Source organism: Trichosurus vulpecula, chromosome 6 (genome assembly GCF_011100635.1).
Source record: "Trichosurus vulpecula isolate mTriVul1 chromosome 6, mTriVul1.pri, whole genome shotgun sequence".
NCBI classification, from domain to species: Eukaryota; Metazoa; Chordata; class Mammalia; order Diprotodontia; family Phalangeridae; genus Trichosurus; species Trichosurus vulpecula.
In genome coordinates, this window is record NC_050578.1 from 208987785 (window position 1) to 209004185 (window position 16401).

At 39.5% G+C, this 16401-nt stretch overlaps 1 protein-coding gene across 3 annotated transcripts in view; it reads right to left on the reverse strand.

Moving 5' to 3' along the window:
• The window catches only part of RGS12 (regulator of G protein signaling 12), a 211118-nt gene that overhangs the window by 161864 nt on the left and 32853 nt on the right, over positions 1–16401 (reverse strand). Inside the window, exon 1 of one of the 3 annotated variants that reach the window (XM_036764417.1) lies at positions 2673–2805. The exons of the other annotated variants lie outside the window; for them this stretch is intronic. Within the exon in view, the coding sequence (XP_036620312.1) occupies positions 2673–2774 (102 nt within the window). The 5' untranslated portion in view covers positions 2775–2805. Of the gene's footprint in view, positions 1–2672; positions 2806–16401 lie in introns of those variants that run through there. 3 annotated transcript variants of the gene reach the window in all.

A 16401-nucleotide genomic window follows, 5' to 3' on the forward strand; every position in this document is an offset into this window, starting at 1 on the left:
CTGTTCTGTGTGATTTGTCCTCTTCGGTTTCAGGTGCCAGAGGGGATCCTTACAATATCAGGAGTTGGAGCCAGGATGCAGGTGGGATGGTACAGCCAGCCAATCTGTCATGGAAGGCCTGAGAAGGCATGGTGCCTAGGATTCAAGCCTGAGGGGAGTTTTAGACTTGGAACTGGGACTATGCTCTATGTGAATGGAGACAAGCTATGAATCTAATCTCCTTCCCCTTCCCATAGCTAGACAGAGGGAAAGGGGATTATGCCTCCCACACTGGAGGAGTAAATTTACATACATATGATTATATCTTTTCGAGTAAATATTTCTGTGTAAAAGCTAATCTGTTTATAGTTAAAAGGAACTGGGGTGCAGAGGACCACCTCCAACATTTGAGGGAACACCATTGTCGGGGCTGGGGCCATTGGCTTAGAGCCTAGAAGCCCCACAATCCCCTTCAGAGTGCTGGTGACCCCTGGGGGAAGAACGAAACACAACAACCCTGGCCTCCAGACAGCGAGGATCACCGTAGCCTGTGTCACATAAGTAACTTTGAAGAGAGCGATTTCAGCTGAAGCATGAGGCTGGAAGTCAAAATTCAGTTTTAAAAAAAAGAAAGGAAGGAGAGGCTCCTACGGTAGGCAATCTTCTCAAGAAGTTTAGGCACAAAAGGGAGGGGAGATATAAGAGAGCTTGTGGGAATGAAAGGATCAGGTGAGGGTTTTTTGAGGAAAAGAGTCATGAGCATGTTTGAAGGCAGTAACGAGGTAGCCAGAAGACAGAAAAACCTTGAAGATTGGTGAGTGAATAAAGATGATAAAGGTGGCAATCTGCTGGATGAAATGGGATCACTTGTGCACGTAGAGAGGTTAGCCTTGATAAGAGGGGCCACCTCTGCTTGTGAGACCTCCTCATGTGAAGGAGGAAATGGTGGCAGAAAGCATCTGAGTGACATATGAGAAGAGGGGGTTCTTGGTAAATAGCTTCAATTTTATTCAGTGAAATAGAAGGCAATGTTCTCCACAGGGTGAGGGGCAGGAATGAAATGGTCTGGAAAAGCTGGTGTGGTGAGAACGATAATAAACTGTAGTGGACCTGCAGCATGGTTTTGTGATTTCTCTACAGCTTTGCTCAGCAGCACGTGAGTAGGAGCAAAAGCAGCAGATGATGGTAGCCAAGGCTAAGGCTCGGCAGGGCAAGATCTCTGATGGAATAATGATGCTGCAGATTGATTTTAAAAACCCTAAAATTCAAATCAGGGTCCTTTAACAAAGTGAAAAGTATTATCTGAAAGCAAGAGCTAGCATTATTTGCCATGGTAAAACACTGGAAGCTTTCCCAGTAATTGAAGTGATTTTTTAAAAAAGCATATCCCCTGTCCCACTATTATTTGACACAGTTCTAGAAATGCTAGACATATCAATAAAACAATAGAGAGAAATTAAAGGTATAAACATCAAAGAGGAGACCAAATTGTTCCTAATGTTGTTTTAGTCTGTGATTCAATGAAGAAACTGAGACAATTAATAGCTTTAATAAAGTGGCAGGATATAAAACAAACCCCTCAAATTGTCACCATTTCTATAGAGTACCAACAATAACAACAACAAAAGAAGAAATTATAGAAATAGAAATTTGATTCAAAATAATTACAAAATGCATAAAACTGGGAAAAATTAATCTACCAATAGACATATAAGTAACAATTACTAAAAATTACTTACGCAAAAGACGATTTAGATAGTTTGAGAGATATTTACTGTTATGTTTAGGCTGAGTCAATACGATAAAAAGGTTAATATTCAAATTACTTCATAGTGCTACACAAAACTGCCAAGGGGTTGCTTTATGGAAATGTGTTTGTGTTCCTCGCGGCTGCAATGGCCTTTAGAGTTAATTCCCTGTGATAGTTTCACTGATCAAGCCCTCCTTTTCCTCCCTCCCCCAGACAGAAGGTTGTCAGTCAGGCCAGCCCTGAGGCACATGACTCAAAGAGAAAGAAAAGGGATGGCTGCAGAAGAGTTAGAGACAGGGACAACATTTTCTATGAGTGGAGAGACTACTGTGGTGATTATAATTACTTAATAGAGTACAGGTTTATATCAAGGACATCATAGAAAATGAGCAGAGTGATTGATGAAGCTGACCGAGGAGTGAAAGGAAATGAACATTTGAAGACAAATTCCATCTCAGTGAATAAGCACTTTGCCACAAAAGACAGTAACTCAGAGTCCCTCAGGGAAGATAGAAGAGAGATGAAGGAGCAGACTCCATCAGCTCCAGACTCCATCTCAGCTAAGTGGGGAGCTGAGTGGTGGCTGGATGCCGTCATTACTAGCCTGACAGCCAGAGGCTGAGGACCAGTGGAATCCACGAGACTGGGGGTGAAGACAGTTGGGGACCTAATAAGAGTAGGCAGACTGGGACCGGCCAGAAACTTCCAAGAGCAAATGAAGTGGATACAGAAGGCATTTTAGTAATGTAAGGTTTTTAGCAGCAACAGCCTAGATGACTTTAAACATTTCATTTCAAAGCCTGGAATTACATATCATCAGAACCAATGGAAACGTGAAACCGATTCACAGAAATGAAGCAGTAAGTAAGTAAGTAAGTAAGGTAAAGATGGCTTTGTGAAGCACGGTAATAGAGGTGATACTCAACACAGGCCTGCTACATACCTGAACTCTTCTTTGGGCTTGATAGTTTGAGCAGCTTACAATGACTCTATGTCTTCTCCTACTGTGCAACTCTTGTCCATGTTTTTCCCCTGAATCCTCCATAAAGGTCAGGGCACCCCTTGAAAATGCTTATTAAAATATTTTACTTATAGTATATTTAATCAATTTTAAAATGAAAAAAAAAAAAAATGAAAAAATCTCCAGAAAGGGAAATCCCTCCTGAACTGAAAAAGGATGAAAACTGTGCCCTGGGGAAAGAAGAGGCCACAGACCGGTAGAGGGTTTTGTGCAGGCTGTGGGAACCACTATCAACTGGCAGCTCTGGTTCACTACCCAGTTTCAGGTCACAGATCCAGGGCAGACTGAGGAAGGAGACCTGTGCCTAGGGGTGGCTTTCCAGGTTTAGGAGCATTCGCAAGCAAGGAACAAATTCAGAAATAATTGAGTAGCTGTGTGGCTCTTACCCCAGGAGCAAAGCAGGGTTCCAGTTCCAGTCCCAGTCTCCAGGCTAGTCTGAAGCCTGTGGTTGAATAACCAGGGCAGGAATTCCAGAACAAAAGGGAGCCTAAGGTTCTGTCAATCAGATCCAACAGTTTTCTAGCTGACTAATAGTAGCTGAATTCAATGGGAATCTACTGGAACTTCTAACCAGGGAAAAGAAAACAGGAGAGTTGCACAGATCCAAACACAGGTCAGGAAGGTATGGAGCTCAGATTATGAGGGTAGTGATCAGACTTTGCCCTGGATTACACCACTTTGGAAGAACTGAAAGTTACAGGTCCCTAGTCTGTGCTGTTCCTGAGATCCTGGAATAACACAATATTTAATGCCCCAAGAAAGCAGCAGAGAGAACCAGGGAGAATAAAAGCTCAGCTCTGATATTTCTCCCAAAACTATGCACAGCCCTAATATAAAATCCAAAGTCGGCAATTAAGCTAGAAGAGTAAGCAAATTAAAAAAAAAAAAGAATCCCTCTATAAAGAGCTATTACGGTGACAAGGATGCTCAAGACACAACCCGGGAGAAGAGAATGACTACAAAACATCTGCAAGCCAAGCCTCAAAGAAAAAACATATCTTAGACACAAGTTCAACTAGAATTCATGAAAAAAATAAAGCAAGAGTTTTTAAAAGATTTAAAAATTATTTTAAAAGTCAAAAGAGAGCTCTAGAGGGAAAAGTTGGGAAAGAAGTGAGAACCATGGAAGAAAGATATGGAAAAAATGAACAACTCAAACAAAACTTTATCCAAAGTACAAAACTTTAGCTTGCCCCCCAAAAAAACTCCCTGAAAATTAGAACTGAGCAAATAGAAGCTAGTAACTTCATGAGACAATAGGAAATATTAAGAAAAAAAGTCAAAGGAATAAAAAAGAACATGTAAGGTATTTTGTTGCTAAAATAACTGATCTAGAAAACTGATCAAAAAGGGATAATTTAAAAATGACTAGATTACCTGAGAGTCTTGAGAGGAAAAAAAAATCATAGTTATCATATTCCAGGAAATCATAAAACTATCCATATCTTTTAGAACCAGAAGGCAAAGTAGAAATAGAAAGAATCTACCAGTCATCTCTTGAAAGAAACCCCAAAAAGGGTTTAGGGTTTTATTCTCCAATGAGAACAGAAAGAAAATAGATTTTTTTGAAAATTGAAAATATTAAACTAATTTTTAAGTGAAGATTGAGGAGTCAAAATAAATGCCCCCAAAAAAGTAACATCTAAAGAACAGAAGGTATAATTAAGAAGTATCAGGAGGTAAAAATAAATTAATTAATATTTAAGGGGGGGAAACTCTCATTTCTCAGTATAAATCAATATTATTAGTGGTAGGATAATATAGATAAACTCTTTAAGGAAGGGAGAGGAAATAGTGGGATCAAAATCTGAAATCTTATCACTTGACAAGAGAGATGGACAGGAGGAGTAAGAATTTGGTGGAGTCAATAGATGGGAAGTGATTTGGCAGTACTGCAAAGTGATCCTATAGAGACAGAGTAGGGTAAGATAAGGCTCTTACAATGATTTCTACTGGGACATTCTACTGGGATGCTTTAGGAGGTCAGCTTCTACAAGATGAGGTTATGCTTCTTGGTATTAAATCATAGATGAGGTAGGAGGTAATTGGGACCCTAAAGGAGGCAGGCTAGGAAATGATTGAATGGAGAGTAAGGGATTCTCTAAAAAGGCACTGTGCTCTATGAGCAAAACAATAGCAGCAGCTCAAAAGAAACACGAGGTGCACAAATTTAGAGACATCTCCAGTCCAAATGTACACATAGACTATCCGTGCCTGACCTGCAGTAGAACTTTCTGAGCTCTTATTGGTCCGACCAGCCAGAGCCAGCCACACTGTACCTTGACCCTGACATAGTGATGTCATTTTGGTCCTCTTCGAGCTCGAAAGACAACCACCAACCAACATGTTGTAACGGGGGCTACTGAATCATCAGAGACCAAATCTACAGGTACATTCATGATAAGGAACGTTTAGCAAAAACTGGAGATATCACGGTACTGTGTCCACATCACTCTTATCACAGCTTAGTTCCTCGTATTCTTTCACTTACAAGATCAGGATTGAGATGTCTAAAGATGCACTCCTTGAGAAGGCTTGTCAGTTAGACAGTAGGTAAAGGAGAATAACCAATGCCAAAGGTGAAACAGAGATTAGAAATCTGGCGTGGTTGGGGAGTTTCTCATCATCACTCTTGGTTAGGTGTATGAGTGCACCAAACTACCTCCTCAACTACTTCGCAGTACCTGGAAGGACATTATTACAGCTTCCATCCTTTTTACTATGAGGACAAGATCTTTAATGTTACCATTGCCAGATTTCATATAGTGTGTCCAACATTCAAGGTCTCTGCAAACCCAAGTGGAAATTAATCATAATGAATGTGCAATGAAAGAGGAAGATAAAGATCCAACCAATTCTGATAAATATGGAAACAAATAGAGAGTCTTGGACGTCCTTCCATCCAGTGGCCACTATCCACATCATACCTGAGCAAATCTTAATACTCTCTGAAGCACTGGAAAAGAACCAATCAAGTCAATATATTTCTGAATAATGTAAATAAGTGAATTATTCCAGGCACATCACTGCACAATAAGCAGAAAGCATTGGGCCAAGCTCTAGTTTTTATGAGACATTTATCTTAGGCATTGGTTTGGATTGTTTTTGTTTTCTGCAAGACAGAGGAGAAAAAAGGAAGACTTCTTTTCTTCTCTTTTTCTTTTCTCTGAATCAAATGGGAAATTGGTCTTAAGTCAAGAGGTTGGTATTACTGTCTTGTTTTAATTATTTAATATTTATAGAAATGGTGTGAGGGGTTGTTTTTATAAAAACATTACAAACATTAACAATAGTTTAAAAAGGGGTAGAAGCTCATTGTAAGTAATTTAGAAATGAACCAAACTTGTAATCAGGGTATTTTAGCCAATGAATCCATTTTAGAGCACCTTATCCATTTCATACCCTTTAGAGACATCAAGGATCCCCAGCAGTTGATTCTAGTTACTGTGAATTTAAAATGGTCTTTCTGTCCTTAAAAACAATCTATCTTTGAATTTAATTTTACATTAAAATCTTTATCTTAGACTCTTCACAGCCACAATAATTTTGTAATGTAGCATAAAAGCATATGTTGTGTTGTTTGTTAACAGAAGCAATCTTGGCAACAACTCACATGGTCTATAATTCATAAACAGGATTTCTGATTCTTTCTGTTTTATACACTTTGTCTTCACTTTGTGACATGAATTTTATGTTAAGGCTAAATCTATATTTTCCTATAACATACATAGATTCTTGTAATTATCATATTCAGAATTTGGAATGAAATTACCAGGTGTTTAAAATTTACATATTTAAAAGTAACTTTTTTGGGGGAAGGGAATTTGCGGGGAAGCATGTTACAGAGGAAATAACATGAGTAAAAGGACAGAAGTAAGAATATGTACCTTCTTACGTACGTTTAGGAAACAATAGTCAGTTCACTTTGGTTAGTCCATAGGACACATATTCAAGCAGTAGGAAATTGTAGGACACAGAATTTGAGGGAGACCTTATATGGAAAGAGGGTCTCTCTCTCTCAGTTTCAGCTATAGTAGTTAGTGACTGCTGTCTGAGCCTGTCTAGTAGAACTACATGCAACACCTCCTCAGCCAGGTAATACATGCAACTCCTGCCCTGTATGCTGCATACGTAAGGCTGGTCTAACTAAAAGAGGCTTTCCTAATTGGGTCACTGAAACTTCCATCCAAATTGAGCCAGTGATGCTGAAGGTTTCCATAGCTGCTTTCCATGGTCCTTGCTATTGCTTCCCCCTTCTGCTAGAAGCAGAAGCTTCCCCATTTAATCTTTTTTCATCACCTTTAATAAAAGGGAGTTTTGCTACCATGCTGTGGTTCTAACTGTTCTGGCACCCATACGATTTGAATCCAGAAGCTCCCACAGAATAGTTGGGCAGAATGGTGGGACAGACAGCAAAAAGAAGGGAGGAGGAGAAGGGGACTCTAAACTTAAAATGAGAACAGTGATATCAAACAGATATCTTAATCTGTTGCTCTGCCTGGTCTCAATTCCATGGAACAAGATGCTCATCCCAGGATAAGCTCATCACTTCTAATTTCATCACCATGCTGCCACCTCAAGCTTTAATACGATCTCCCTCAGCCTTCTCTCCCCTCTGATTGGAGGGCTAAAAGGTGGACGACTAAAGTCCTCCCAAAGCTTTCCTTTATAAAGGACAAAAAATTTGGACTTCCAGCTCAGTCCACTCCCCATCTGCAGCTCTGCCTGGTTTCAACCCCCCAGAACAAGATGTCTCCATACCAGGTACTCCTTGCTGTTCCTCCCCTCCTCTCCTCTCCAACCTCATTTTGTGTGTTGTCTTTCCCCATTCGATTGTAAGCTCCTTAAAGCCAAGGGACTGTCTTTCTTTTTCTTTTTTGTATCCCTATCACTTAGCACACTGCCTGGCACATAGTAAATTCTTAATAAATGTTCACTGAATTGAATTAATGTTAATGACTAGCTGCTTGTGGGTTGAAACCTACTGCATCCCCAGATGGCCACAGACATGTTTGTGGATATCTATGGTTAAGTAAGGAACAGAATTAGTTGCACCCTCTGCATAGCCTGAACCAGAAAAAATATCACCCCCTCCATACCCTCATCCACCCCTAGGCAGAGCAGTAGGGAGTCTGGGATGAGTCCTACTTATTTTGCTCAGCCTCCTGAAGGAAGATTTGCTCCAAGCAGAAGCTAAAAGCAGACAGCTGCAGTTAGACTTTGAAGGGATCTACAATTCACACCTACGGAGGCAAGCAGTACAGAATGCCCCAAGCAAAGAGGCCCATAAGAGATGATCCTCATATCACCAGACTGAATGACCTGAGTCACCAGGAACAAAGTTTGCCAACAGTTAACTGAACTTTTGCTAAAGTAGCTAATGTAAGCATAGCATAAAGAAAATAATGTAAATGAAAGAGAATTGGAGAGATTTTTACAACTGCCCCCTCTTAGGCTCTTCCCCAGCCACTATGTAGCTGCTTTTCTCTCTGCAAAATCTTGCTAAAAATCCTCAGTGAGGTTAACACCAGGGTTGGAGCTAAGAATGAATACTACTGCTGTTCTTATGGAAGCCAAAAACCACTACCACCACCCCACCCCCCATTTCCACCTCACTGGGCTATCCTGGCTCTCCGCCTATTGGACCCTGCTAGGATGATGGCTAGATGCTGCCAGAAGAGACAACCTACAGAAAGAAAGAACCACGAATAGAGGCCATTCCTCAAGATAACCAGTTATACCTGAAGCCCAACTGGGTCAAGACAAAGAGTATGGGGTCACCAGGCTTTGAACACTAGACCAACTTGTCAGAAAGGTTGTGCAAATGTACCATTAATGTCTACCTACAGCCCCAAATCATGGAACTGAGCCCTCTGTTCAAGAGGTGGACTGGCAGGAGACAGGATGTACAGAAGACTTTATATGGTACGACAAGGTGAACCAAGGAGGGGGTTCTCCCTCTCCCTGTCTCCTACTCTGCTACACTTGGGCCTGACTCCAGCCAATGGAACTATACATGCTGCCTGCTCAGCCAGACAGTATAAGCTCTAGGCAACAGCGTACCTCAGTGTGATCTCAATAAAAGGGACTGCCATAACTGGCTCATTGACACTCTGTCCACATTGAGCCAGTGTTGTTTCCTGAAGCCTCTTTGCAGTCTCTTCCAAGCCTTCCCCCTGCTGCTAGAAACGTGAGGTTCCCCACTTTGCCCTACTCCATGTAATCTTCTTTTTTTCTATAACCTTTAATAAAAATTATTGGTTCTGGTTGTCCCGCTGCTCCCACAATTCGAATCTGAGCCCTCCATGAGTGACAGAGATAAGGCTGGGAAGTAGCTCAGAACCACAAAACGGACGGTTTTAATTGCCAGGCTGAGGATTTGGGTTTTTATGCATTATGCTCTTAGGGTTAAGGATTTGTTTGTTTATTCATACTCACGGCAGGTAGGAGAAGCCTACTTAATGCTCAGACTATTAAGCCTCCCTTCCCTTTTTCTCTGCCACAGCACATCCTACCCTTCTAAAGCTTTCAGTGATGCTCAACTATGTATGTTCTCTATAATCTTATTTAATTCTACAGCTAACCACATAAATTTCTACTTCTCTCTCCAGGTTTCCTGCATTCTGATCTCATAGTGGGTGCTCTCACATAAAATATTCATTTTTCTCTCTTCCCACTTCAATAAAAATAACCTTTTAAAATTCTTTTCACATTCAAAATTATTTCTTGCCCAATACATTTCAAATGAGTCTATTAATTAATTATTGCTATTGCTTATTAGTAATGCCTTTCTCACTTCTATGGTTTGCTTGGATGCTAAAATGAATTATCAAGATAAGTTTCAAAATCATTTTCTCTGAAGGCCTAGAAAAACAGTAGAGATGTTCTTCTATCTAGCACTTTGATGCAATCTTGCCTGTAGGCTGTGGAAATGAGATAATGATCTTTTAGCATTTCTAGTCCTTTGATCAATAAAAAGTTCCTTTACCAAATGCCAGGTGGCATAGTAGACAGAATAGTCAGAGCCAACTGGGTAGTCCCTTTTATTTATATCACACTGAGGTATGCAGCCTACGGGGCAGGTATTGCATATACTAAACTGGCTAAGCAGGTGTTGTATGTAGCACCATTGGCCAGATTCAGACCCTACTGTGGCTAGGCATGGAGTCAGGAAGATCTGAGTTCAAATCCAGCCTCACACACTTTACTAGCATGTGATCCTGGGCAAGCCACTTAGTTTTGTTTGCTTCAGCTTGCTCAACTATAAAATGAGGGTAACAATAGCACGTAGGGTTGTTCTGAGGATAGAATGAGATTATAATTGTAAAATGTTTAGCACAGTACCTGGCACACACACAGTAAGTGCCATATAAATGCAAGCTATTATTATTCAATGTTTCCCACATACTTTTCTATGAATTCTAACAGTTATTCTTGGTATCAGATACAAGATGTTGACTTTTTTATTTTATATTGTAGAAAACTGAGAAGAGGTTAATCATTCCCAAGGTCACGTAGGCAAAAAAGTTCTCCTTTCACTCAGCCCCTCGATCTGGCTCTCAACAACAAAGTACAGCAACAAAAAAAAGTGACTTGGAACAAAATGAATTCCTCAAATACCAAAAAACCGAAACCTAGATTCAGGTCAGAAAACTGAGCTTAAGAAACAATTTGGGGTAAAACTGTTCAGAAAATACAGTAAGTGGTACTTGAAATGGAGCTACTCAGACACTGCGAAAAACAACATGCCTCCAATCAAATGAGCCCTAACATAACCTTGTAATTTGAGGCCTGCCAAAGAATAACAAAGAGAAGTGCAGTCAGACAATTTCAACAAGGTTCTCTTAGAGACAGGCTGCCCAAATGAATTAGTGACAAATAGAACAAAAAGCTATTTGTGGCTCCACAAGACTCCAGGCCCAAGGCAAACAACAAAGAAATGTTTCACATCAAATCTGGGAAGTATGAACATGCCAAAAATATGATTGGGTCGTAGGTGTAAAGTATTAATATTTCACATTGCAGATGGAGAAACAATGATAGAGAAAAAAGCTAATGCATTTGGCCCAAGCGTTAAGAATAAGATCTATAAGATTAGATCATCCCCCATCACCTTCATAAGCCTTTTATTATACACCCATGTACCAGCTGATGGTCCAACAGCTCAGATTACCCTTAACAAACAGGTTTGGCCTGGTTTCACATCCTGACTAGATGTCATTAGGAATCTATAAAACATTTGTAAAGTAACATAGATACAACATTATACCCTAATGCAAAGTACAAACTGAGTACATTTCATATACCCTAAAAACCATAACACAATCAGAAATATACTACTTTTAGAAAAGATAAAGTAGGTAGTACATTTTATATACCCACCCCTGCTCCCAACTAACAACTCCCTCTGCTTTATAAACCACCTATTCCCCATTCAGTAAACCTTCCTAAACTTGACACCTACCTCCCTCTCAAAAGTCAGTAAATAGGGAGGTGGAGCCAAGATAGCAGAGTAAAGGCAGGAATTCACCTGAGTTCTCCTCCAAACCCCTGCAAATAGACTATGAAAAGACAAGAGTGAAACAAATTTCCAGTGAAAGACAATTTGTAAGGTCAGCAAAAAAGGTCTGTTGCACCAGGGTGAGAGAGGAGTGCAGTCCAGCACACACCAGCCCCAAGCAAACTAGAAGCAGGCCTTGGAGGTGGCTGAATCAGGGTCAGCAGTGGTGGTTTCCAGACCTCTCTCTCTCTCTCCTGGGTGACAGTCTCATGGTGAGGAGGAGCACCAGTGAAGCAGAGCTTGTGGCAGCAGTGGAGAGGGGACCCTTCCTCACAGTTCCAGGGCAGAAAAAAGTGCTTGTCATCACTCACAGACCAGAGCACAGGCCAGGAGAGGACTAAATACCTCTCCTTAGATCATACAACCTTGGAAGAACTGAAAATTTACAGGTCCTTAGAAGTATCTGAAAACAGCTGTACAAACCCCCTGAAACTTGGGACAGTGCCCTCCGCCCTGAAGCAGAGCCCTACTTTAACAAAGAGTTAAAAGTCAACTAATAGGCTGGTAAAATGAGCAAACAACAGGAAAAAAACTCTGACTACCGAAAGTTACTATGGGGACAAGGAAGATCAAAACACACACTCAGAAGAAGACAAGGTCAAAGCTCCTACATCCAAAACCTTCAAGAAAAATATAAATTGGTCTCAGGCCAAGGAAGAGCTCAAAAAGGATACTGAAAATTAAGTAAGACAGGTAGAGGAAAAATTGGTAAAAAAAAAAATGAACGATGCAAGAAAATCATGAAAAACAAGTCAACAGCTTGGTAAAGGAGACACAAAAAAATGCTGATGAAAATAACACCTTAAAAAACAGACTAGGCCAAATGGTAAAAGAGGTCCAGAAAGCCAATGAGAAGAATGACTTCAAAAGTAGAACTGAACAAATGGAAAAGGAATTCCAAAAGCTCACTAAAGAAAATAATTCCTTAAAAACTAGAATGGAACAAATACAAGCCAATGACTGTATGAGAAATCAAGAAACAATAAAAACAAAACCAAAAGAATAAAAAATAGAAGACAATGTGAAATATCTCATTGGAAAAACAACTGACCTGGAAAATAGATTCAGGAGAGATCGTTTAAAAATTACTGGACTACCCTTAAGTCAACAAACTTTTATTAAGATTTTACTATGTGCCAATCACTGTGCTAAGCACCGGGGAATCCATTCAGCTCTCCTATTTGGCAATTGTGCTACAGGTACCTCTGGTCCACGGAAAGGTTCAGGTCAGGACAAGACTCTATCAGGCAATGACTTTGTGTTCAATTTTATGTTAAACACTATGAAAGAGGTAAGAAAATTCCATTCAAACACCATCTCCTCCATGAAGCCTTCCCTGATTTCTTCTCCTACAACACCCAGGAAGTATCAATGTTTTCCCCCTACATATATCCCACAGTACTGAGTTTGCTCCTGTGACGCACGTATAGATTATTTTTGTATCATAGTTATTTGTGTAACTGCTATGGCCTTTTCTAGACTGTAAGCTCCTCAAGGGTAAGAGTTGTACTTTAGTACCCAACATAGTACTCTTGCACAGTGGGTTTATTTTATTGAATTTATTTAATTGAAAAAAAATCATTGGACTACCTGAAAGCCATGATCAAAAAAAGAGCCTAAACATGATCTTTCAAGAAATTATCAAGAAAAACTTCCCTGAAATTCTAGAACCAGAAGGTTAAAAAGGAATTGAAAGAATCCACTGATCACCTCCTGAAAGAGATCCCAAAATGAAAACTACCAGGAATATTATAGCCAAATTCCACAATTCCAAGCTCAAGGAGAAAATATTGCAAGTGGCCAGAAAGAAACCATTCAAATACCATGGAGCCACAGTCAAGATAACATAAGATTTAGCAGCTTCTACATTAAAGGATCAGAGGGCTTGGAATATGATATTCCAGAGGGCAAAGGAGCTAGAATTAGAACCAAGAATCACCTACCCAGCAAAACTAAGTATAATCCTTCAGGGAGAAAATGGATATTCAATGAGACAGAGGACTTTCAAGCATTCTTGATGAAAAGACCTGAGCTGAATAGAAAATTTGACTTTCAAATACAAGATTCAAGAGAAGCATAAAAAGATAAGCTGCAAAGGGAAATCGCAAGGGACTTAATAAGTTTAAACTGTTTACATTCCTATGTGGGAAGATGATATTTGTAACTCATAAAACCTTTCTCATTATTAGAGTAGCTAGAAGGAGCAAATATGGACAGAGGGTACTGGTGGGAATTGAATATTAAAGAATTATAGCTAAAAAATAAAAGGGGTGAGAGAGGAAGGTACTGGGAGAAAGAGAAAGGAGGAGGTAGGATGGGGTAAATTATCTCATGTAAAAGAAGCAAGAAAAAGCTTTTACAGCAGAGGGAAAGAGGGGGGAGGTAAGGGGAAGAGAGTGAACTTTACTCTCATCAGAATTGGCTCAGAGGCAACAACATACACAATCAATTGGGTATAGAAATCTATCTTACTTACCCTACAGTAAAGTAGGAGGGGATGGCAAGGGGATAAGAGAAGAGAGAGGGGTGACAGAAGGGAGGGCAGATAGAAGGGAGGGGAGTAGTCAAAAGCAAAACAATTTTGAGGAAAAACAGGGTGAAAAGAGAGAGAATAAATGGGGGAGGCAGGAAGAGGATAGAGGGAAATACAGTTAGCAACAGTAACTGTGAAAAAAATTTTGAAGCAAGTTTCTCTGACAAAGGCCTCATTTCTCAAACATATAGAGAACTGAGTCAAATTTATAAAAATGAGAGACATTCCATAATTGATAAATGATCAAAAGATATGAACAGTTTTCAGATGAAGTAATCAAAGCTATCTATAGCCATATGAAAAACACTCTAACTCACTACTGACTGGAGAAACGCAAATTAAAACAATTCTGAGGCACTACCTCATACCTATCAGATTGGCTAATAGCACAGAAAAGGTAAATGGCATGTTTGAGAGGATGCGGGAAAAATGAGACTTTAAGGCACTGCTGGTGGAGTTATGAACTGATTCAACCATTCTGGAGAGCAATTTGGAACTATGCCCAAAGGGCTATTAAGCCATGCATACTCTTTGACCTAGCAATACCACTACTAGGTCTATATCCCAAAAGAGATTAGAAAAAAAGAAAAGGACCCATACGTACAAAAATATTTACAGCCTCTCTTTTCTGTGGGTAGAGAATTGGAAGCTGAGGGAATGCCCATCAATTGGGGAATGGCTGAACAAGTTGTGGTATGTGATTATGATGGAATACTACTGTACTATAAGAAATGATGAGCAAGAGGCTCTCAGAAAAACCTGGAAAGACTTGCATGAGCTGATGCAAAGTGAAATATACTGTGTACAAAGTAACAGCAATATTGTAAGATGATCAGCTGCGAATGACTTGGCTATTCTCAGCAATACAATGATCCAAGACAACTTTCAAGGACTTATGATGAAAAATGCTATCCATTCCCCAGAGAAAGAACCGATGGTGTCTGAATACAGACTGAAGCATATTTTTTCAACTTGATTTTTCTTGAGGCTTTTTTGTCTGTGTTTTCTTTCACAACATGACTATTATGCATATGTTTTGCATGACTACACATGTATAACCTATATCGAATTGCTTGCCTTCTCAATGAGGGTGCGTAAGGAGGCAGGAAGGGGGAGAATTTGAAACTCAAAGTTTTAAAAACAAATGTTAAAGACTGTTTTTACACGTAACTGGGGAAAAATAAAATACTAAATAAAATTTAAAAGAAGGATTAAAAAAAAGTCAGTGAATAGTATTCTCAATGTATCCTAGTGTGTCTATATGGGAAATAATGATGGAAAAGAGTGAAGACAATTTACTGTGGAGACCTGGGGAGGCTAGTGAAGGCAGACTATGTTTGGGGAGGGCAACCAGACTTCTGAGGCAATTAAAATTAGGAGGGAATTCTTTGTTACATGACATAGCTCTCAGGAAGAAAGGTACAGAGGGGGAAATTTACGCAACGTAAAAACAAAAGATAACAATAATTTATTTTTTAAAAGAGAGTTAAAATCGGAAAGAAGAAAAGGAAGGGACAAAGAGGGAAAGAAAAGGTGATGTGTTTTCCTTGTTATACTATCTATGAAATATAGACATAAACCTATAAAATCTGTTGTATATTCTACTTCTAGGATTTTTAAAATGTATATTACAGTCAAAGGCCATTCAAATATAGTACTGTTGGAAATGTTGCAGAGGGGATTTATTTTCAAGTATATGTTGAACCAGATGTCCTCTGACAGCCCCTCCGATTCTGAGATTCTGTAATTTCATTCTCAAGACAGTCCTCAAATTACAGGCTGTCCTTTCTTGTCCTAAAACAATAGTCAACTTGCCTGAGTGCAAAACACATGTAAGATACCATACTCACCATTGCTCATTCACCCAACTGCCTGCCAGCCTCTGCTCTTCCCTATGGTTCCAAACAGCTATTTGACAGTGATGACAATAACCCATGGACTACAGGACGCCAGCCTCTTTTAGCCCGAGCCCTACCCCTTTTCTCTCTCCCAGGGTCTTTAAGATCCGCCGCCTATTTTCGTGCCAAGAGGAAGAACTGTTTGGATTTTTTTCCCCTATTCAATGGAAAGTTGTTGTAATTGTATACTTTCTTTTCATCTTTGTCCTTTTCTCCTAATCGGTATATCTAAATAAGCAGTAATGCAAGGACAGGGTAGGGTAGATTATAGGTCAAAAAAAAAAAAAAAACCAAACCCGACCTGGAGTCATTGCTCCAAGGAGGAGGCAAAGCTATAAACCGAAAGGGTATTCTCCATGTTTTTTGAATGTTGAAAAGATTTCTATTTTCTTATTTGTCATTTTGCCATTACACAAAAATTTCAACAAAAACTTGGCATTTCATCTTCATACTGACAATAAATAAAAAGGCAATATATGCTTACCATTTTAAAATATTCTACCAATTACGTCTACAGGCATATATTTTTATGAAAACAAAAAATCTACTGAAACTTGGTAGAAAAGAGTATATTACAAGTTTAATAAAGAATATAAACTATCATTTTTTAAAAGGTAAGGTTCATTAGTTTCAGTTTGTCATTTATCAGCAACCATGTTT